Source organism: Gymnoscopelus braueri, assembly GCF_963280865.1.
Source record: "Gymnoscopelus braueri genome assembly, chromosome: 9".
Lineage (NCBI taxonomy): Eukaryota > Metazoa > Chordata > Actinopteri > Myctophiformes > Myctophidae > Gymnoscopelus > Gymnoscopelus braueri.
In genome coordinates, this window is record NC_137610.1 from 40248306 (window position 1) to 40272679 (window position 24374).

Consider the following 24374-nt stretch of genomic DNA (forward strand, 5'->3'; position numbering starts at 1 on the left):
AAGATTTGTGTTTAAAATATATATATATGTCTTTTTAAGTTTTAAAAACTTTTAAATAGCAGAGCTTGTAGATCGGCTATTCAAATATCCGATGCATTATAGGTTTACAGTGCCCATAAGTCGCTTCTTTTGGGCTTGTTTTCATAGAGCTGGTTGCTTATTTCTCTCACAATATCTGGCAACGGTGACTCCGAGTCCGCACAGAGAGAGAGAGAGCCATAGATCTATGGAGAGAGCGAGAGAGCGAGAGAGAGAGAGAGACATCTGTTCCACTACTAACAACGGAGCGCGCCCCCGCGACGCGTCCCAGAGTCAGACCTGTGACCCACTCTCCACTCCGCGTCTCTCTCATCGTGCTCCCCGATCCTCACCCCCCGTTTATTCAGTTATAGTTTGTACCGTCATTATATGAAGAAGATCACGAACAGCGAAGCAGGAGCGCGTTCTTCCTCCTCTTCCTCCATGTAGTTACTTTGTAGCCGTACGGCGTGGCGCGGCACCGTGGCGCGGGATAATCTCCATCATTCATCTGATCTGACTGCCTCCGATCCGCCGATCGACCGGCCGGTGCCATTTAATACATTTGTTTTTGTCTGTCTGTGTGTGTGGGGGCTACGCACCGTGCGTGCGTCGTGGGTGCGCGCGTGTGGGTTTGCATCCCTCGTCGTCCGTGCGTGCGTTGCCTTGCTGCGTTATTATGAGAGAGAGGACAACGAAGGGCGAATGAGAAGATTATTGCTATGTTGTCCGGTTGTTTATTAAAAGGCAACAGTTGTTGGACATCATCTGATTCTTGACATTTTGGACAAATAACGATCGCAGACGTTTCTTTTCTTTTTTCCCTTCTTTTTATCTTCTAAATTTAGAGTAGACAATTTTTTTTTAATTTTTTTTATTATTATTATTATTATTATTATTATTTAATAACATGGAGTCGGTGGAGAAGGAGTGTGGAGCGCTGGGTGGATTATTCCAGGCCATCGTGAACGACATGAAGGTACCAGCCACCACGCACACGCACACGCACGCATGCATCTAGCTATTAATTGAAGTAGACAGGTTGTTATTATTATCATTGCATGGTTGAACAGACACATTTTGACTGGCTTTGTTTCTCCCTGGATGGAGTTCATCCTCCCCCCACACACACACTCTGACTGAAGAGTCTAATGCACACATGAAACATGTTTCTCTTTGTGTTTATTTGCATGTCGTGCAGCTCCTCTGCTCTGACAGACAGTTGTTAAAGGGTTACTAACAAGAAATGGTTCACTGGGTCAATCTGTCGCCAACGATTACCCTGCATAAATACTGTAGGCTATCATGTCTTGTTTTGTAGGCTAAATAGATATTTGTTTTCTCGGAAACAATTGAATTAGTATATGAATGAAGTCTAGCTGCTGCAGCCTCACTTTTATCATGTAACCATATTATTAAATAAAAATTAAAAAAAGCTATCATGAAGATTATTTCCTCTTTTAAAGCAAAGGCTTGGGGAAAGATTGGCAAAATAACATGAATATGAAGTAAGTTTATGGATTGAAGATCTTTCAACAATGCACATGTTGTCTAATAGGTGTTAGGCTGCAGTTCTTAACCTCACTGTGACTCTCTAAGCCATTTAAATTATATATAGGCTAGGCCTACTTCACAAATAGCAAACATAGCCAATCTACAAGCTCACAATGGTTGTGAACTTGTAGATCTGCTATTTTACCCTAACCCGAAAGAAAATATAATTGAAAGGTGTTGGGGGGAAGAAATAGATGTATTCATATTGTGTTGTTGTTGCCCAAAATAGGGATGCCAGGGTCAAATGTAATGTCATGGATGACACACTTAAATCTAATCAGGCTACAGGACAAAACATTTGTTTAACAGCCAGGATGGAGGCAGAGATGTTAATTTATGGTGTTGATTATTATTATTATGATTGGAGCAGGGAATCCCTACTATGACCTAGCAGTTTAATTGACATGTGGGCCATTTTGATTGGATATATACTGGATATATACTGTAGGCATGTAGTCTAAACAGCATTGTGCAAACAGCATGTGCTTGTGTGATACATACTTTAAAACAAATGTAATGGTTGTGCTTGATATTTCTGCAAAACTGGATTTGAATCCATTTGACCTCAACATTCGTCTCCCTCACAGAAGACTGGAAAGTCATCTCTTGAACAGGGTCTTGATGTCTTGATGTGTGTGTGTGTGTGTGTGTGTGTGTGTGTGTGTGTGTGTGTGTGTGTGTGTGTGTGTGTGTGTGTGTGTGTGTGTGGGACTGTGTGGGACTGTGACTGCCTGCGTGTGTGTTGGGGCCTTGGGGGAGGGGGTAAAGAAAGTTGAGCCATGGTGGTCTGTTGTTCTTCAGGGAACAGATGGAAGGTGTGAACATATTCATGGTCCTTCTAGACGCCCACACAAGTCCTGTCATTGTCAAGGATACTCGTCCCATAAAGACTTAATGACACCATATAAGGCCAGCATCAGGCGCCACTTTCAACCTAGCAAATGTCTTATTGATCTGCTGAGTGCAGGCATAGACATGATATAAGTGCCTTCATACGTCAAGATCACTGCCATATTGGTCTGGGCAACTTGCCATAACTCCACTGTAGAATTAACCTCAGTTGTATAAAGCAGTGGTTCTCAAACTTTTTAATTTCAAGGACCCCCGGTTTGGTATACTGTAGCCTACATTAGGACCCCCACTCTCAGAATTATAACTGAAAAGGGTCTATTTGGTTCTTTTTGACTATCAATCATTTATCTTGGGACCCCCTAGAACCCCACAAGGACCCCTGGCGGTCCCTAGACCCCACTTTGTGGGAACCACTGGTAAATAGGTACCTGGAGTCTAAAACTTTGTTTCTGTTTCATAACCGCATTACTCTTACTATCTATGTAAGATAATGTGTTTTGGTATGAAAACACACATTTTTATCCAGGTATATCCTGCTATATCATAACTACATGTATGACATTTGTAACAAGCCAAACCGCTTGAAAATCAGTTGAAAATTCAGCGAGTTATGAGGATTTTATTTTGTGGGGAGACCTCTGCAATGGTCATAAATGGGTCATAAATGCATTAGGAGGCAAAGCTTAACCCTGCCAATATGGCCGCCACATTGACGCATCTCCAGTAAATGGCAGTGGCCAATGTATATACGTGTTATCACTGTTAACTATGGAGTGCAGGGTAATTGTGGGGTGTGGTAGGGCGTGTTGGGGGTGTGGTAGGGTATGGTGGGGGTGTGGTATAGGGTACGGTGGGGTGTGGTGGGGCATGTTAGGGTGTAGTGGGGACGTGGTGCGGCATATTGAGACATGGCGCCATCAGACCCCCTTTGTCAAACTCTGTGAGAGAAACTCAGTGAAATCAAATCTTGAGTGTCTCAGCACTGCTGGTTTCACATTTTTTCCCATTAATTGTTGTTATCATAGTGCCCGTCAGCAGACAGACAGACAGACAGAAAGACAGACAGACAGACAGACAGACAGACAGACAGACAGACAGACAGACAGACAGACAGACAGACAGACAGACAGACAGGAGCTCTAGAAAGAGTCAGACTGTGTATTGATAAGCAGCGGAGATGAATGGAGGCAGAAGCCCTTAGTCAGCAGTGTGCTGATGTGATGTCCACATCATTGTGACCTCATTCCTGCTGCCTGGCTGGGCCAGTGGGCCATGCAAGGCTGTCAGCGCCTGGGGCTGAGCTGGCTGCATAGATACGTATATACCAGTGGTGGAAAAAGTACTCACATTTTTTTACTTAAGTGAAAATATCAATACTGCAATGTCAAAATACTCCAGTACAAGTAAAAGTCCGTAATTCAAAATGTACTTGAGTAAAAGTAAAAAAAGTATCGCATCAAAATGTACCAAAAGCAAAAGTACTCATTATGCAGAATGTCCCATTTTAAGTTTTAAAATGTATAAAAATATTTTGAAAATAGCAGATATACAAGCTCACAATGCGTCGCGATGCAACGCATTGTGAGCTTGTAGATTGGCTATTTTCAAATGGCCGAAATGTATATAAGGCTGAAGTGTTTAATGTATGTTTTGTAATAATAATCAAAATCTACAAAGTAACTATAGTAACTAAAGATTTCAAATAATTGTAGTGGAGTAAAAGTACACAATTTGCCTCTGAGATGTAGTGGAGTACAAGTAAAAGTGTAGTCCCTATTTTACTCAAGTACTGTACTTAGTTACTTTCCACCACTGGTATATATATGAACAGACGTGTAATGCACTGGTTCTAAAACAATGGTCCACAGACCATTGGTCCATGGCGTAATTACAGGTGGTCTATGGGGGGAAAAGTTTTAAAATATTATTATTATTATTATTTTTTGGACATTTAAGGTTTCACAGTGAAACACAGTATACTTAACAATTAGAGGACAGAGCAGGGGCATCATTTGGGGTCCCAGAGGATGTCGATTGCCTCCCCTGAGCATTTAACCTCAAAGACAAATTTGGTTCTTTTACGCATATTTTCTCCACGCTGGTTTTATGTCAACGCTGTCCCTGTGTTTATCTCTCAATCCACACCCTTCCATCGACATGTGACGTGACAGTATGTTATAGACCAGTGGTTCTCAACCTTTTCAGGCCGCCACCCCCTAAAGTAATCATATTTGAACTGGGGACCAACCCAAAATAATCATATTTGAACTGGGGACCACCCCAAATAATCATATTTGAACTGGGGACCACCCAAAATAATCATATTTGAACTGGGGACCCCCCCACCCTGATAAGTACTTGGCATGTATAGGAGTTGAGACATTACATTTAGTTTGACTCGGTTCCACAGATAAATATTGTGAAAATAGCAGATCTTCAAGCTCACAAGGCGTTGTGAGCTTATAGTTCAGATGTTATTATTATTTTTTGCCTCTTTCTTATATTATTTGACATTTTTGCCTATGTTTGACCAGTTGTATAGGATAGTTTGTTATTACTTTTGATGCAGTAATTTTTTTTCTTCTTTTCTTTCTTTCTTTTTTTTTGAGGTATTAAAAAGGTCTTAAAAGTCACTAATATGATCACTTCACTGTCGTCTGGGGTCTGGGGATCCCCCAAAAAGCTTGCAACGTGGCATATTGGCATTGTAAGCTTGTAAATCGTCTATTTTTGGAATAGTATTTTTTTTGCCAACCTCTAGTTCATTGGTTCTCAAAGCCAGGGACCAGGGGATCCCCAGCAAAATTAGTTAATACAGCGTCACAATCATTTCAACCACTTTATCCATATTTTATACTTTGGCTATTTTTGAAAAATCTCTGGCACAAAATATTTTTGAGATGGGGGGGGTCCGCAGCCAAATACATATCATTTTGGGGGTCCTTGACATGAAAAGGTTTGGGAACCACTGCTCTAGTTTAAAAAAAATATCTGAAATGACGCCTGTGGGGCAAAGGGTGAAAAACACGCCAGGCAACACCTGCAGGACTGGCGTTATATAAGAGATGGATTGATGACAGGTGCTGGAGACAGACAGGGGTGAAGAGGAGGAGAACGTGGCAGAAGATGCAGCGAAGAACGAGTAGTTTGAGTTCACCCCAAACACCTGGGACCAGTTCATCGTTGGGCGTTGCAATTTATCCAGTTCTCTAAGATGGCAGAAATGTGTGAAAAAGGGGGTGTAAGTGATATATTTGCTATTAAAATAAGCATTACATATATCTCTATATTCTTATAGTAATCAATTCTGTAGAGTGTTTGCTCAGAACAGAAAATAAATGTTCAGCTGGGTTACCAGCTTCATCCAATCAGGAGAGAGAACTCATTCCGGAGAATACAGGATAAACAAGTGAAATTGGAAGTGATGAAACGAAACAAAAAACAACTGCATACATAATTAATTAGAACTTTAAACACTTTAAAGTTGAATCTGATCAATTGTTTTGGGGGTTCTACAAAAAAATGCAGCTATATTTGGCTATTGTTTCCCCCAGAATATGGATATTGGGGTTCAAGTGATTAAGTCACATCGCCCAGCTGTAACTCTCCCATCCTCCTTCCATTATTATTCTCCTCCTCCGTGGTCTCCTCCCCTCCTCCCTCCCTCCCATGTGGGGACTATAGGAGACCTCCTCTGGGGGTCCCCTGTCTCCCAAGGAGCTGCCATGTGGGGAGTAGGAGACCTCCTCCTTAGCAGCGCATCCCTCCTGCCCCCCTGGGAGGCCCAGGCCGTGCACACACACGCACACACACGCACACGCACACACACACGCGCGCACACGCACGCACGCACACACACACACACACACACACACACACACACACACACACACACACACACACACACACACACACACACACACACACACACACACACACACACACACACACACACACACACACACACACACACACACACACACACACACACACACACGATAATGAACCACCTGTTGCAGGCAGAGAGAAGATAGTAGGCGGGGGTGTGTGGGGGTTTTCAAGGCAAACATTATGTTTGTGATGATAGTCCTAAATCGCTTTCCGTGTGTGTGTGTGTGTGTGTGTGTGTGTGTGTGTGTGTGTGTGTGTGTGTGTGTGTGAGAGAGAGTGTGTGTGGGGGGGGGGTGTTCACAGAGAAAAGATCCTGGTGGTACTAGGGAGGGAGTGAATACTCTGCCATTGAGTTAATGAAGGGAAACATCACTGATTTTGAACCTAAATCCCGTTGTCCTGATGTGAGGTGATCAATAAATGCCCCCTATGTCTTCTGTGTATGTCTCCTGTGAAATGCATACGCGTGTGGTCGTGATGTTTGACGTCACAGGCGTATACTCTTGCATTCCGTTGGATTTAAGTTCAGTATTGGCTAAGTTTCCCTTTAGAAGGGAAACACTCGGCTGTCAACGGTGCAGTTTTGATGTTGATGGTTATTATAGTCGATAGAAAGAACAATATTTACAATACAACCCCTTGACAGAGAAAAGTAACCACTGTATGTCTGTTTTGGCCATTCTGTGTTCCTAAAATTCCCATGATGCATTTTGCAGACAAGCATTGGCCTACAGCCCCATGTTGTTTATGGCCGCCAACAAAAAATGTACTAAATCCATTTGTTTCCATTTGTACAGTCTCAGAGTTACATTAACACTGAGGATTTTACAGTTTGGAATGGGGTCTCAGAGCTCCAAAATACTATCAAATGGGGGTCCGTGGCCTAATGCATATAAAACTGGAGGTCCTTGACATTAAAAGGGTTGAAAATCACTGCTTTAAATTACAGATAACAGGAATGACAAGGAAAGGCAATACGCGAGTGTTTCTAGGTTCTACGTTACTACATGCAGTCAGAATTCTCTTTGAAAGAGGCCTCCTCTTTTTCCCTTCCTCCAGGCCTGAAGCACAGCTTGTTAATAGGCTGAAACGTGGATCTACCCCCATGAAGGTGTTTTATGTTTGGACTGGTTCTGTGATGGTGCCCTCGGGCAGCCTGCCATGATCCGGTTGGAAATCTAATCCCGATCGCTCAAAGACCTTGCAGGCTACCTACCTTATGTTCTCCCCCAAAACACACGTGTCAACTTCAGCTTTATTGAATCCTTTTTACGCGTCTCTCTCTCAGTGCAATGCACTCATGCACATGCATGCATGACTTGGACTGTCACGACCATTATATTTTAGTTGATGATTTAATCGTGGTTTTGGCATTGAACACTGGAACATATTTATAAAAAAATAATTTCAGTTTGCCTTTTAGGCTTTGTAAACGGGAATTGCACTGGGCAGATAATATGACTCAAATACGTTGTCGCGATGTCACGATGCGACACGTTGTGAGCTTTTAGATCGGGCTAACTCTGCACTTTTTCAACAGATGAATTTATACCGATGAATGGAAAAGATTACGACGTTTGTGCAAAAATAATTGTGATTATCTTGAATAATTGCGATCAGGCGATTATGTAATAATTGTGACAGGCCTATGCATGACACGCATGCACAGCCTTATTAACACACATGTAGCTGGCTGCCACGAGCCACAGCTGTGTAGAGAGTATAGAGGTAGAGGTCTCTGCTCTGTGGGGATTGAAAAAGCCCCGGGGGAAAGGCACAGCCAAGTCCCGGCTGTTTATTTAAAACCTTGTATACGATGAATAGCGGGAATAGCCGATCTACAAGCTATTTTGGAAATGTTTGGAAAATCTTTCACCTAATAATAATAGTAATGATAATTATAGCTTGAATTTATATAGCTATAATAACGACATGCCCAACATAGGGACAACATAGGGACACCAAGGATGACTGGCTTTAGTTGGGAGACAGATAGTGTTAAACTAGACGGGTCCACGTTTTTTATGCTCTCCGTTTTAAATTAACACTCAGGATTTGTCTGCATCTTGGAAAAGAAGCATGCTGAACTTTTTTTTTTTAAAGGCAGGTAACAGCATATTAAGAACGCGTCCATCATCCCGCATGCAAACCCAACCCCAAGGCCACAAGCCAAGTCTTGGTGTGTTATTCACAGCCTTCGGCCTATACTGGCTTTGAAATCGTTCAGTGGCGTGTCAACAGTGGTGTAACTAAGTAACTAAGTACATTTACTCAAGTACTGTACTTTTTACTGGAGTATTTTCAATTCTCAATACTTTATACTTCTACTCCACTACATCTCAGAGGCAAATATTGTAGTTTTTACTCCACTACAATTATTTGAAAACTTTAGTAACTAGTTACTTTGTAGATTTTCATTATTATTACAAAACATGCATTACCCACTTCAGCCCTATATACATTAACATTTCGGCCATTTGAAATGTGAAAATAGCTGATCTACAAGCTCACAACGCGTCGCGATGCAATGCATGGTGAGCTTGTAGATCTGCTATTTTCAAAAGATTTTAATACTTTTTAACAGACATAACATAGTACATACATTGCAGAGTACATACATTGCAGAATTGATACTTTTACTTAAGTTAAAAATGAGAGTAAAATTTCCAGAAATGTTAAAAAAATAATCAATATTTATGAAAATAGAAGATCTACAAGCTCACAGTGCATTGCATTGTGATCTTCTAGATATTTTTTCCCTATATTTGAATCCTGATTCCTAATGTACTTTCCCCCTTCCAATCCAAAAACACAAATACTCAAGTAAAGTACAGATACTGAAAAAAATTACTTGAGTAAATTTTCTTTGTTACTATCCACTTGAACCACTTGGAGTCAGTATCTATACTGGATTTCAATCAGTAGTGTGTCTGTGTGTGTGTGCCATTATCTATACTCACTTTCACTCAGTGGCGTATCAGCATCTTAGTGGGAGGATGTTGAGAGGAAAAAAAAACAGAATGTGAGCTTGACATTGAGCGTTTATCAGCTCTCTCTTATTAAGCAGTCTGAACATCATGTTCTGTCACTTGTGTCACGTTGGCCCTCAGTATGTGTTTAGCATCTTCCCACATGGCCTCCAAGATGTTTGTCTGACTTATCCCCCCCTTTTTCTGTGTCTTATCAAGAGCTCTTATCCGGTGTGGGAAGACTTCAGTGCCAAGGCCACGAAGCTGCACTCTCAACTCAGGTGAATATTAAGATGTGAACAAGAATGCATCTGTTTGACCGAACATTCTTTGATATAAAAAAAATATTATGTCTCTGTATTCTGTGTGCATTTTTGTATTGTAATAATAAATGATGTATCCAAACTTTTTTTTCTTTATTCGCCAGGACCACAATCTTGGCTGCGGTGGCTTTCCTAGATGCCTTTCAGAAGGTGGCAGACATGGCGACCAACTCCAGAGGTAAGTAGAGGAAACTATATCCACGCAAACATGGTTCCTGGGCTGTGGAGTTATCTTCCACAAGGGAGTGTTTTTTATGAGGGGGACGAAATGTTCTTTCTGTTGGCTTGGATTATATTTTCTGTGTCTGTTTTTTTGTTTAGTTTATTTTTTTGCTTTTGCTTTCCTCTCACAAATATGCTATTTGTTTTTTTGCCATTTGTCATTGAGTGCACCACACTGTTATTTAAGGCTGTCTGTTGTCTATAGTGCAGGGTTTCTCAAAGTGGGTGTCGTGGCACCCTGGGGGTGTCCAGAGTCCAGGGGTGCCGCAGAATACTTTGATAATATTTGGAATTCATCAATATAACTTCAGTTTAACCACTAACCAACCAGACCCTCTAGACTTAGTAAAACGGACGTGAGTTGCACTGTTTTTGGTGCTTTTTTAGAATTCTACAGTACACCAAGTCTCTTCACCAAAAATAGCAGATCTACAAGCTCACAACGCGTCGTGAGCTTGTAGATCGGCTATTTTTGGCATGTGTCATGGTGGTGAATGCATGGAGATTTGTGTGTGTTTTGTTGAACTGCGCCCATTCTCCCAGTGCCCGGACAATTCAAAAATTAATAGCGAATATAGCAGATCTACAAGCTCACTATTCACATAGTTGATGCCTCATTCATACAGATCGATGCCTTTATTCTGCATGAAAAATCAACCTTATTCCGAATAAGAATTACATCGCTTTATTGGCACTTAATATTCACATTCTCTGAGGATAACCTCATGACACAAACAACAAGTATCTCTTCGGGCGAATTAATCACATGGAAAAACTCCAGTGGTGTGTAAAAGGACCTCTTTGTCCTCCCAACGAATTCCTTCAAGTATATACACACAAAGCCTAAGAAAGACAGTAGGGGATAGGAAGGAACTCTAGCTGGGCGGCCGTCTGGGAAGCAGAAGTTCTCCGGTCTATGTGTTGAAGTGTCCTTAAGCAAGACACTTAACCCCTAAGTGCTGTAGCACCCACTGCTCCTAAATAGCTAGGATGGGCTTAAATGGAGCGGAGTCTATATTAATGTATATTTTTAAGCTACAGTCTGTAACTTTCATGTTACAGATGGGATTTGAACCCGGGTCAAGTGCAAGACTGAGCTAATAGAGCCTCCCTACTTGCTTAAATACATTTAATTTTGACCTTCAGGCAGTACCACTTGTCAACCAGTAGTGGTCAAACCAAACCACAGGATATGAATGCCTCAATAAAAGAGCAGGGAGACCAAATACAACCACCGCAATTGTGTAAGTTATATTGTATTCACGTCCTCTACCATACAGATTGGTCAACACAAAAAAAAAATCACTAGTAAAAGTTACTTCTTAGTGTAGTTATGTGACACCCCCTCAGTCCAGAGGACCCCTCTGAACCCTCACATCCTAACATGGCAGGACGGGAGTGGGAGACCACACAGAGAAGTGTGAGCTTATTGTTTCTTTGGTCCTAATGAGGTCTGCTGATCTGCTTTTTTCCACTCTGTGTCACTCGGTCACTAGGAACAGACAGATCAGCTCAAGACCCTCCTGATTAACACACATTTCAGTGGCGTTGATCTTTGACGGCAGTATTTAGGTCAGAAGGAACCTTCTCGGCCACACAGATGACCATGCAAATGTCCATAACGCACTCACAACCAGGCATATACACACCCACACACACACACGCACGCACGCACACACACACACACACACACACACACACACACACACACACACACACACACACACACACACACACACACACACACACACACACACACACACACACACACACACACACACACACACACACACACACACACACACACACATTCACATTGGACAGCTGGTAGCCGTAGGTCACATGCCAACATGGTCTAAAGCTGTCTGCAGTGGTGGGGTCGTAAACGGACCATCGGCTGCTGGAGGAAAATAGCTACATTGGCATGTCTTTAACAGCGTTCGCGCTTTCACGCCTCTAAAACCAAATATAGCTGCCCCTGCTGTCATCCGCATGCAGGCATCCCCAACTCTATTAAATGTTAGGCCTGTAAAGATGCATCACATTAGCTTAAAGACCATACCAGTGGTCTGGCATGGTTAGTGCACTGACTGACTAACACTCACACGGTATACTTGACATTGCTGCCGACACTTTTCCAAAGCAAACCGTAGTTTGTTTTGATAGTCAAGGAAGTCATTGGATTCCATTCATTTCAATGCAGTATGAAAAGCAACTTGTAGAGAGTACTTGATCGAAACTTGCTTGAGATAAGTAATCTAACACACTAAATAGCAATGATGTCAAAGGTAATATGGATGTATTGTGTCTGACCAAGAGCCGACCCTGATTAACCTTCCATATAACTTCCTGTAACTCAGAAATTTAATTTGTGTTTATTAAGGAGCTGGAGATATTGACAAACACTCTATATAGCAGTGATTACTATCAGAATATAGAACTTTAACCTTTTGACAAAAACATTTAGTTTTAACCAAATTTGTCCGACCAAGTATAAACCCGTATTTGATGTGACAGAGCGAGGTACAGTGAGGTCAAACAAACGACTCTCTGCCTGATGCTGGCATCACGCCACCACCAAAGCGGAGGCGCAGACTGCCAGGAAAACACTTCAAAGCAAAGCATGTCTGTGTGTGCTTACTGCTTACTGCTTACAGAACAGAACGTGTGAGAGAATGATCGCCAGTAGATTGACAGAGGGAAAAAAAGGGATCAAGTGAGAGATAGCGAGATAGAGAGAGAGAGAGGGATGGAGGGAGAGAAAATGGTTTTACAGCCATAGATGGGAGACGCATAAAATCACTGTAACTGTGTCACTCATACTCCCACTCGCTTCCAATCCCCTCTCTTCCTGTGACATTAACTTTGGGATTGCTGTAAACATTCTCAGGCTTGCCATCTGTATGAGTGACAATTTTTTTTTAATGCAAACCATAGTAAACCATATGGGAAAATGTTGTAAAGATTTAAAAAGGAGCGCGATGAAATGTGGCGTGAACAACCGAACGCTGTTCTCTTCAGTGCAAAACCTTTCTTAATCTAAAGAGGAGTGAAACTTGAGTGCTCCGTCCTGGATGCGGTGCTTATGGTGGAAAATTACTCAAAATTGAGGATTTTCTCGTCCCAATTAAGCTGTCCCACACAAACGTTTCACGGATCAGGGTTGGAAAAACCAGCGTTGTTGCTGTCAGCGTTTATTTTTGTACACTGTGCGGGCTGACAATTTGGATGGGTGTTTGCTTAATTAGTTCAAGGAATCTGCAAAACGCAGATTTAGCAGTTTTGTCTCGCTGGTGGTTTTGCTGAGCAGCTCTGCTGCTTTTGTCCTGTGGGAGATGATGCGTCCTCGCCTCTTAACGAGCTGAAGCAATTAAACTGGGGAGAGGGATGTCAATATTTATTGGAGCCGAGCCGGTGTTGGAGCGCGATAACCTTTGAACCTCCTGATGTACCGGTAGGCTGCGTTCGTTTGGGATACTCCACTCTCTTTGTCCTGGAACAAGTGCACCGATAGGCAGCTGTGGAAAGTAACCAATTACATTTATTCAAGTCATGTTCTTAAGTAAATCTGGTAGTGTCGCTACTTTTTAAAATGTTTCACAGATTTCACCTATAATCACATGCCCAAAATAGGGACATCCCACATATCCAAAGGTTGCCTGCCTGCCAATAAAGATGCCCGAGGAACTCTTAACCCTAACAGTCATTCAGATGAATGACAGATGACAAGTAATAACTTTTTGTAGTTGTCAACAAAATCCCAAGACACACCATGACCTTGTTGTCATGACCCACTGTTTGGGATCCACTGATCTAGACAGAGTGGGTGAGTTACAACGGATTGGTGAAGGGTTTTACAATTTGGTGCCTTTAGATTTCAGCGTGTTTCCAGCAAGACCTCTAGTACCGTACGTATAATTTCCCTGTCTTTCTGTTCTCTGCTCTCTTTTTCTACCTCTATCTCCGGCTTGCTTCCATGTCACAGTACAGAAGGACTGGGTCTGGTTTCAGGACCAGGCTCCCAGTCTCAATGTGTTTTGTGCCCGTTTTTGGAATGTGAAGGTGATGGCGTCAGCGTCTGCGTTTAATGGAACAGCTGGAAGGGTCGAATGCCAAACGGTTTGGCATGTGCCTGACAGTGGTGTGTGTGTGTGTGTGTGTGTGTGTGTGTGTGCACACACACGTGTGTGTGTGTGTGTGTGTGTGTGTGTGTGTGTGTGTGTGTGTGTGTGTGTGTGTGTGTGTGTGTGTGTGTGTGTGCGTGCGTGCGTGCGTGCGTGCGTGCGTGCGTGCGTGCGTGCGTGCGTGCGTGCGTGCGTGCGTGCGTGCGTGCGTGCGTGCGTGCGTGCGTGCGTGCGTGCGTGCGTGCGTTTGTGCGTATTCTGCTCTGTGTGGTGTTGATGGATCTATGTCTTAAGGCATGTCTGTCTTTACAGACCAGGGGCCAGCATCTGGGTTCAATAAAGTCCTGCCAACCACAAAGTATATACTAGACGAATATATTTGGAGAATCTAGTCTTAAAGAGATAAATGTTTCATGTTTGAGGCCCTGCGCTTCTCTTGAGTGGCTCGGTTCTTACATTCGCAGTTTATTTGTTGTTGTTGTTGCTGTTGCTGTTGTTTTCATTCATGCTTAAAGGGGTAGTTCCCCCACAATTAAAAAACAAACAGATTTTCCCATCGTATATCCCCTCTTATCTGGAGTATTGTCCCTCCATCTGGTTTGCGTCGGAGTGATTTGCCAAGGCTTGGAGATTTGTGCCATGGCTGACAGCACGAAGCCATGACTGTCACCTCAATACAACAGAGCACAAAGCCTGCACAGAAGACAGTGAGCAAAGCCCGATTCATACTTCACAGCGAGGTGTGTAAATCGCATCTGGATGAATAAATATCACTCTCTTTTTGAAAAAACGTTAACCGTTTTCTGTTTTTGCACATCATGGCCGACTTGAACCGGGTCATATCGAGTTGAACAGGAAGCTCTGGTTGCCCAGGGCCAACTGTCCATCGTGGGACAGTCGGTACAGGCTGTGTATTTGGGTGAACAAGGTGAGATGGGGTGGTTGGGGGAGGGAAAGTGTTGGCTATAGGGTGGGGGTTGCAGTGGGATTTCCACGGCTCTGTGTTGCTACGCTAGGCAGAGGCGTTTAGCTAATCCTCTTAGCCCCACTCTGTAGCACACAGACACGCAGAGCAGAGCTGTCCCTAACCCTCTGTGATCAGCCTCTCTGTGATCACACTCTGGGATGTCATGATAGGCACAACATTCGGCAGAAATAGGCTGAACATTATGCGAAAATAGCAGATCTACGAGTTCGCGATTTGTTGCGATGCGTAGGCATGCGCTGTGATCCTGCCTATTTGGCAATTTGACGTATACCAAATTATACAGGGTTTATTTGGTTAACACTGTAGGAAAGAACACATTCACACTTCACTTTCCCATCACACAGTACGCACGCACGATATAACAGAACCAGTAAACTACACACACCATTACACACACAGACATAATATAACAGTACCAGTAAAGTACACACATCTTTCTTTCTTTCTTTCTTTCTTTCTTTCTTTCTTTCTTTCTTTCTTTCTTTCTTTCTTTCTTTCTTTCTTTCTTTCTTTCTTTCTTCCTCCCTCCATCCCTCCCTACCTCATGTTCTTTCTCTCCTTCCCTCCTCCCTTTGTTCTTTATTTCATTCTTTCTTGCGTACCTCATTCGTTTCCCCATCACCATCTCTCCTCCTCTGACTCTCTGACACACACACACACACACACACACACACACACACACACACACACACACACACACACACACACACACACACACACACACACACACACGCACACACACACAACAAGGCTCATAGCAGTACAATACAGTACAGTACATGTATACAGTCGAAGTGTTTTCTGGTGTGCTAGTGGATCAGTGTGTCAGTGAGAGCCACAGTATAATCTGCTGGCTGGGGCGCGGCTGGTCCCTCGGTCGGTCGGTCGGTCGTTCGGTGGGCACTCCTCTCCTCTGGGTTTGGCAGATGCGACGGATATCCCGGCCCGCCATCTGGACATCCTGGCACGGCCGGCCGCGGTGCCGCCGTGGCATCCCAGCTCCGAGCCAGATCAGGAGATTATACTGTTCCGCCCTGCTGTCACAGCAGTGCAGCTATTTATACGGACATGTTCAGTGATGAGACGGCTGGCCTGGCCATGTGACCCTGCGTGCGCTGACAGCCCAGGGCGCCCCGGAACTTTCCCACCTAAAGCAGTGGTTCCCAAAGTCCAAGTCCAAGTCTTCCCACGGGACCCAAACTAGTGAAAATAGCCGATCTACAAGCTCACAACGTGTCGCACCGCAACACGTTGGCAGCTTGTAGATCTGCTATTTTCACTACTTCTTAAAAAAAAATAACATGAATTCATGGAATTATCTTGAACATCTTTTGGAATTTATTTTTTATTTTCTGTAAATGTACTATTTTTGTTACCGCTTTTTGAAAATCTTTTGAAATAATGATAAAAAAAAAATCATTTTTTGTAGTAAACAAAAATAAAAACCAGGGATATTTACTCGTGACCAATAAAAAAGGGTCCACGACCCAAACATCGGTCCCAACCCACAGTTTGGGATGTTGCTGTTGGGCAGAAAACGTTTAAACTTTTCATGTTTTTTTTCCCCCTGTAAATTAATGTCCTATTTTAAATTGTCATACTACAATGTCATGCAAAAGTGAAAGTGAAAGTGGTTAAGTGTGTCTGTGGGGCTTTATAAATATGGAACCAATAAAAAAGTATTAACAAGAGCTTGAGACTAAACAACAACCACATTAGATCCATTGGAACACTGGTTATTTTTTCCATTCTGAAAAGGACCCGTTTTGGAAATACTGTATGAGGTTTCCACCAGATATCGGCAATGTTTTTTTCCGTGTTGAGAAATGTCTGAAGCTGGATCGTGCCAGTGATGGAACAGGTTTTTTACTTAAGTTAAAGTGCCTGTAGTAATAGCACAATGTAGGAAGGAACACGCTGTTACAAGTTAAAAGTCCTGCATTAAAAATGTACTTGAGTAAAAGAACAAAAGTATTGGCATCAAAACATACTTAAGATACTCATTATGTCATGTAGAATATATGTAAATCTTTCTAAAATATCAGATCTACAAGCTCACGTTGTGAGATTTTGGAAAGCTCAAAGAATGGGGGGGAAAAGGTAAAAAAGTAAAAGTACTCGAGTAGTGTACTTAGCTACCTTCCACAACCGGGGTTAAGTGCATTATGTACTGTGTCATTTATTTATTATGGTCCATGGTGTCACCTTTGATGAATGCACTGGCTGATGTGCGACAATCTTTTTTCCCTGTGCCGTTCCATTACGGCTGATTGCATGACGCATTCTATACGCTAGAGGTATTGAGTGACCTCTAGCTTTGAGGTCACCCCGACCCCAAGCACACTCAGGCTCTTTTCCACCCACCGCTGAGCTGCTACGTCCGTTTCAGAGCACAGCCAGAGCCTGCCTGCGACCGCACCGCAAACATACTTCTCCTACCTCCTCCCCTTGCCGTTTCGTACATTTCAATCCTCAGGGCCCGATGTGGTCTCGCTGCAAATGAATGTTTTCCAATAATTATTATTACTGCAGGCGGGGAGCGGAGGGAGAGAGAGGTGGGGGGGGAGAGGAACAGAAGGAAAGGGGGGAATAATAATAATAATGAAAAGAAGAAGGAGATAAAAACAAGACTGTTGGCTCCGCGTTACGTCGGCTCTGTGGGCAAAAATACCGAACTAAGAAGACAAACAGGAGACGGGAGCTAGATTTATACTTTGTCGTACGATGGCGTCGTAATAACAGACCTTCAAGCTCACGACGTGCTGTGGATGCGACGCGTCGTGAGCTTATAGGTCTGCTATTTTCGGGGCGCGCGCAGCCGTCGTACCGCGGAGCAGGAATGAGGTTTTAAGGAGAACACAGTGTTCATCTGGGCTCTGCCCTGAACATTCAGGATGGAGGAATGCGAGGAGGAGGAGGAGGAGGAGGAGGAGGTCTTTAAAGTAAGAATAAGGACATGGTTTCAATCAACCAAAGTGGCTGATTGAAAACAAGCGGCCGAGATGTGCCCGTTGTTTTGACTAAACAAGGTCCTTGAAGTGCGCCGGTCGGGTCACGTGACCGCGGGGGCTTGTCACGATTTCCGGAGGAGAGCGAGGTGAGCTGGTCTCGGTTTGATGAGATCTAATGATGGAGCTGTTGTCGGCCCACGAGGACTCACCCAGTAGAATGTCTTTGAAAACAGCTGTTGCAGATGAGACTGGGACTCCCTCTGAGCGCTTCTGTGTGGAGCTGGGATGGATGGATGGATGGATAGGCAGGCCGGCAGGCAGGCAGGCAGAATCAGGATAAAAATAAGAATCAGATTTATTTTCACATCACAGGGAAGAAGAATAGAAAAAAGCAGCCACACAGACAGATAGACACACACACGCACACACACACACACACACACACACACTCACACACACACACACACACACACACACACACACACACACACACACACACACACACACACACACACACACACTGACCGACTGACCGACTGACTAACTGACTGACTGTGAGTTTTTTAGGCTGATACAGATACCCTGATTATTTCCCCTCCATATCAAACAAAGCTGATAGGTACGAAATTCAGACTCGACAAAGTGCGTCATTTTCGTAGGCTGGAGGAGATTTTTCCAGGGCCACACATACATACATAACACACTGGAGAAGTGTTGTGTCTGATTGCCACACGTCCTTGCATTAGAACGATTTAGCCTACGTTTAATATCAGTGAAGTTGCCCCTTAAGCATTTTCAGACATGCCTGCATTGAGATAATGAAGTCTCGTATCATTAGTTAACGGGGAGTCACAGCTCTTGGCTCTGAAAAACAAGTATCGCTTCCAAAACAATAAACACACAGATGGCGCTCGCAGGTCACCTATCGGTGACAACCGGTTCTAAACATTGGTCTAACCCTAACCCTTATACACAATGTGACTGATACAGACTGTGCTTCTCGGCCCAACTCGGCCGATGCTGCTTGTTGTCTAATATATCGGTGCATCCCTTGCTTGGGACCTTGAGGAAAACTTGGAGGGACCCTCCTCCAGTCTCTAAGCAGTAAGTTAATTCATGGTTTGTCGTATGGCGGTGTCGCTCGGCAAAGAATAGCCGATATACAAGTTAACAACGTGCCGAGACACAAAGCGTTGAGATCTGGTACATCGGCGAGCTGAGCTCCGTGGGCCATGAGGAGTCGGGAGGAGCAGTGCTCCTGGTCAAATAGGATTCTCTGCAAAACGGTGGTTCTCAAAGGGGGGTCCATGGAACCCACAGTGTTCCAAATGGACCCTTACAGGTCTGTAATTCTGAGAGTTATGGGGGTCCTTGAAATTAAAAAGCGGTTGAAAACCACTGGTGCAAAATATTTAAAGGACTGCTTCACCCATTATCAACTCATCTTCATATATTTGGTCCTCACTAATGCTCATGATAAAATGGTAAAAAAAAATCCTACTTGGTCTGTGTCTCATAGGAGGGTTGTGGACACTTCAGAAGCCCACCTACCAGTTACATCATCATTAGGCAGATTATTTTTTCAAACAAGATTTCAGATTTTGTATTTAGATTTTTATTTACACGAGAACAATGCCTTCCATTATAGCATGCTAACGTTCCAGGATTAGGATTAGCTTGGACTCCCCATTGATGATGTCACTGGTAGGCGGGTTTCTGAACTGTCCACAGCCCTCCTCTGAGACACAGAGCGAATAGACCAAAATTTGACCATATTATAATGAGCATTAGTGAGGACCAATTATATAAAGATAGGTTGAAAATGGGTAAGTTGTCCTTTAACTTCCTTTTCTAAAGCAACAGTGGGGAAATAGAATACAAATCTCTGTCTGTCTGTCTGTCTGTCTGTCTGTCTGTCTGTCTGTCTGTCTGTCTGTCTGTCTGTCTGTCTGTCTGTCTGTCTGTCTGTCTGTCTGTCTGTCTGTCTGTCTGTCTGTCTGTCTGTCTGTCTGTCTGTCTGTCTGTCTCCCTCTCTGTGTCTCCCTCTCTCTCTGTGTCTCCTTCACCTCATAATGAAAAGCACATCTGGACAAGGCCGGCGGTCTATTTTTAGCAGCACTTCTGTCGCTGCCGGACAGGAAGTTCCCTCACTGTTAAACGTCTCCTCCTCCTCCTCGCCTGTTCCTTTAAGTTCTGCGGCCGTTTGTCTTTAATGCACTCCAGAACATGTTTACAACACGCTCAGATCTGTCTAGCGGGGACGGGAAACTGCTCTGTGTGTGTGTGTGTGTGTGTGTGTGTGTGTGTGTGTGTGTGTGTGTGTGTGTGTGTGTGTGTGTGTGTGTGTGTGTGTGTGTGTGTGTGTGTGTGTGTGTGTGTGTGTGTGTGTGTGTGTGTGTGTGCTTGGGCAGACAACAATGGGACAAGTGTGTGTGTTGTGTGCGTGCGTGCGTGCGTGCGTGCGTGCGTGCGTGCGTGCGTGCGTGCGTGCGTGCGTGCGTGCGTGCGTGCGTGCGTGCGTGCGTGCGTGCGTGCGTGCGTGCGTGCGTGCGTGCGTGTGTGCGCGCACGCGCATGCGTTTGTGTAACTAAGACAATGGATCTGTGGCCTGTTTCCTCTGTATTTCATTAGTTTTGTTACCCATAGGGATGAGAGTCATTCGTCATGTGACACACACAGGAAGTGTCACGCGGCTTTTGGGTGGCGTTTTGATCACGTACTGTACACACCACCATCACATAAGTACACACACTCAGTGGTGGAAAGTAACAAAGTACATTTACGGTACTTGACTACTGCACTTAAGTACATTCAGTGTTTGAGCATCTGTACTTACTTATTTCAGACCCAGGGAGATCTTTATTACAAATATACAACACAACACAATAAAATGTAATGGAAATAGCCCACATTGTTCAGTTTGTGACAAACATGTGCGCCAATGGTTCCACAGTCTAGAGGAGAACCTGACAGAACTGTGTGTGGGGTCCGTTATGACAGCGATGATGTCATTTGCTGACTCAGATACACATAAACCTGTACATACGGTTGCGTAGCACAGCAGAGCAGGTGGGTACCCGACACTAACAAACATCTGGCTTGCACTGGAGCTACATACAGTACCGACAATTATTGTACTTTTGACCCCACTGCATTTTCTCCCGATTAAAAAAATAGCGACCATAGCAGATCTACAAGCTAACAATGTGTCGCGTTGCTGCCATTGTTCTTTTAGACCAGTGGTTCTCAACCGGTGGGTCCCAGATGACAGTGAAGTGACAATTTAAGGACTTTTTAAGACCTTTTTAATACCTAAAATAAAGAAAGAAAGAAAGAAAAGAAAGAAAAGAAAAGACCATTACTACATCAAAAGTAATCAACAAACTATACCAAACATTGGCCAAATTGTCAAATAATATAAAGAAAGAAGCAAACATTTTGAAAATAGCCGAGCTTGTAGATCTGCTATTTTCACAATATTTATCTGTGGAACCGAGTCAAACTAAATTCAATGCCTCAACTCCTGCATTCCAAGTGTTTATCAGGGGGGGCAGTTCAAATATGATTATTTTGGGGGGTCACAGCCTGAAAAGGTTGAGAACCACCTGTTTAAATGTTTATGCAACGCTAGATGACACCTGTCAGTGTGATCCGTCTGTTCTGTGATCAGTAAGTGTTTGATGAGACTGATGACAGAACTGTTCATGAAATTACAGCCAATTTAAATGTATGAACCTTTCCCCTCCACTGTGGATCTAACAAATGTGGTTAGCAATGGGAGCTTGCAAATAATTTATAGGTCTAAAATAATCACCAAAAGTACCAAGCCTAGGCCTACTCTATAATTGCCTCATGGCTCCCTCGTTTTAACACTTTTGCCCCAACTACCGGTTATGACTTTTTTAGTTGGAAGTACGGTATGCTTTTCACAGAGAGTATATGTTTGAACATGATATGCATTTTGAGGTTTAGGTTTGTTTGCATCCATAATGTTACACATTGCATTAAAACAGAAACCCATATTTTGACTCAACAGAGTTTCCATGTGACAGTGCCAACATTTAAGGTCACAGACACTCTTCATTGTACCTCATGAGTCAGTGGTGTAAGTAACTAAGTACATTTACTCAAGTACTGTAACATTTTGAGGTATTTTTACTTTAATGGAGTATTTCCAATTTTCAATACATCTCAGGGACAAATATTGTACTTTTACTCCACTACAATTATTTGACAGCTTTAGTTACTAGTTACTTTGCACATTTAGATTATCACAAAACATACATTAACCACTTCAGCCCTATACATTTCGGCCATTTGAAAATAGACGATCTACAAGCTCACAATGCGTCGCAACGCGAGGCATTGTGAGCTTGTAGATCTGCTATTTTCAAAAGAGTTTTTATACATTTGAAAACTTGTGAAACGGGACATTCTGCATAATTAGTACTTTCTACTTTTGGTACTTTAAGTACATTTTGATACCAATACTTTTGTACTTTTACTCAAGCAAATTTAGAATTCCAGACTTTAACTTGTAGCAAAGTATTTCCATATCGCAGTATTGATACCTTTACTTAAGTAAAACATTTGAGTACCTTTCCCACCACTGTGAGTTATACACAATTGGTAGAATCTTTTAGTTGGATCCATGACAATTTAGCCCACACAGACAGCACTGCTGTTGTGCTGGACAGTCAGTGTTGACATCGTTGTTTCTCCCAGTCGTCATTGATGTATAGTTGTAAACCGAAAAGCTGTTTCTCCCAAACCGCAGGCATGCGGTTTTATTTAAACATCTTGCAGACACACAGCTTCTGCTCTGCTTCACCTCCTGAGATCTACCTGGGTGTTTTTTAAGGTGAACGTTTGATGTTGGATGTTTCATGTTTTGCGTTAGTTTTGGAATTCAGGTGCAGTCGAAACTCTGTATTTGCTCAGTAAACGACTGGAAATCCATGAGACGGAACAAAACAAATTGACCACAAAAAAAGATAGGACAGTGGGTCTCAAAGTGGGGTCCTTGAGGGAGTTCCAGAGGGTCCCTAGCGAAATGAGTTAATATAGCATCAAACTCAGTTTAACCACTACAATAAAAATACTCAGGCTTATTAGAACATAGCCGAGCAGATATACACGCTCACATCTGTTATTTTCAAAATATTTTGAATAATCTTGAAACATTATGAACAGAATTGTGCTCTTACGGGGGTCATCTTTTCAAATGGGGGTCCCCGGCCGTATCAATTTGGGGGTCATTGACAAGAACATGTTTGACAACCACTGAGATAAGATAAGATAATTGATGATATTTGCAGTATTATCTCCGGTGTGAAGGATTTTCTTTTGCCTTATAAAAGTATAGCATTTTAAGAGATTTAAGCATATTTTTGATTATCGCGATAATATCGTAAAACGCAATTATTTTGGTCCCAATAATCGTGACATGAAATGTTTGTATCGTCCCATCCCTAGTACTGAAACGTTTCCTTCTTTTATGTGATCCATTTGCTCCATGGTTCCATGGTGTTGCCATGTACACAGAGAGAGAGAGAGAGAGAGAGAGAGAGAGAGAGAGAGAGAGAGAGAGAGAGAGAGAGAGAGAGAGAGAGAGAGAGAGAGAGAGAGAGAGAGAGAGAGAGAGAGAGAGAGAGAGAGGCAGCCCTATTTGCACCTGCAGCACTCAACCAACACTTCCTCTGTCCCTTCACCGACCGAGGCCAGCCGGGCCTTCCTTCCTCCATGTGTACCGTCTTTCATCCTCGCTTTTCACTCGTCATTGGCCTCCGTTGTGTGTCGGCCAACTCACATTCTGATGCCTGTGAAAGGGGGTGTGAAATGGTACAGGGCGGAGAAGCTTAAGCCTGATTTATACTCCATTTTTCACAGTGTCGCACAAGTGAAAAATAGCCGAGCTATACAAGCTTGTAGATCTGCTATTGTTGGCACGTGACCACACACACACGGCTTTTAGCAGCCTGTGCCGCAGGGGGCGCAGTCACGTTCGTGGCCCACGGTGTCAATAGGTGTCGGCTGTTGTCTTATGGACTATGGGATTTCCTTTGCTAAAGCGGTCGCTGTATATAGGAGCTCCCGCACACCAAGGGATTGTCACATTCCTGGAATTGGGGGGAGGGATGAGGATGTTCTGTACCTCGCCGCTGCTGTACAGCTCACATAAACACACCTTATTGACACAGGAAAGGGAGAGCGAGAGAGAGTGAGAGAGACATTGACAAAGAGAGAGAGAGAGAGAGAGAGAGAGAGAGAGAGAGATGGAGAGGGACAGAGAGAGAGATTGAAAACAGCTACCAGACTACCAGTGTGTGTGTGTGTGTGTGTGTGTGTGTGTGTGTGTGTGTGTGTGTGTGTGTGTGTGTGTGTGTGTGTGTGTGTGTGTGTGTGTGTGTGTGTGTGTGTGTGTGTGTGTGTGTGAGAGAGTAGGGGTGGGAGCTTAGTGGAACTCATTGACAGTAGAACTG

At 43.3% G+C, this 24374-nt stretch overlaps 1 protein-coding gene across 2 annotated transcripts in view; it reads left to right on the top strand.

Annotated features, from left to right (window-relative positions):
• The first annotated feature begins 317 nt into the window (after positions 1-317).
• Positions 318-24374, top strand: part of LOC308092594 (protein MTSS 2-like) — a 47404-nt gene continuing 23347 nt past the window's right edge. For both annotated transcript variants that reach the window (XM_080438601.1, XM_080438602.1), the window contains exons 1-3: positions 318-997; positions 9504-9565; positions 9712-9785. In XM_080438601.1, coding sequence (XP_080294727.1) covers positions 929-997; positions 9504-9565; positions 9712-9785 — 205 coding nt within the window. In that variant the 5' untranslated portion in view covers positions 318-928. The remainder of the gene's footprint in view (positions 998-9503; positions 9566-9711; positions 9786-24374) is intronic.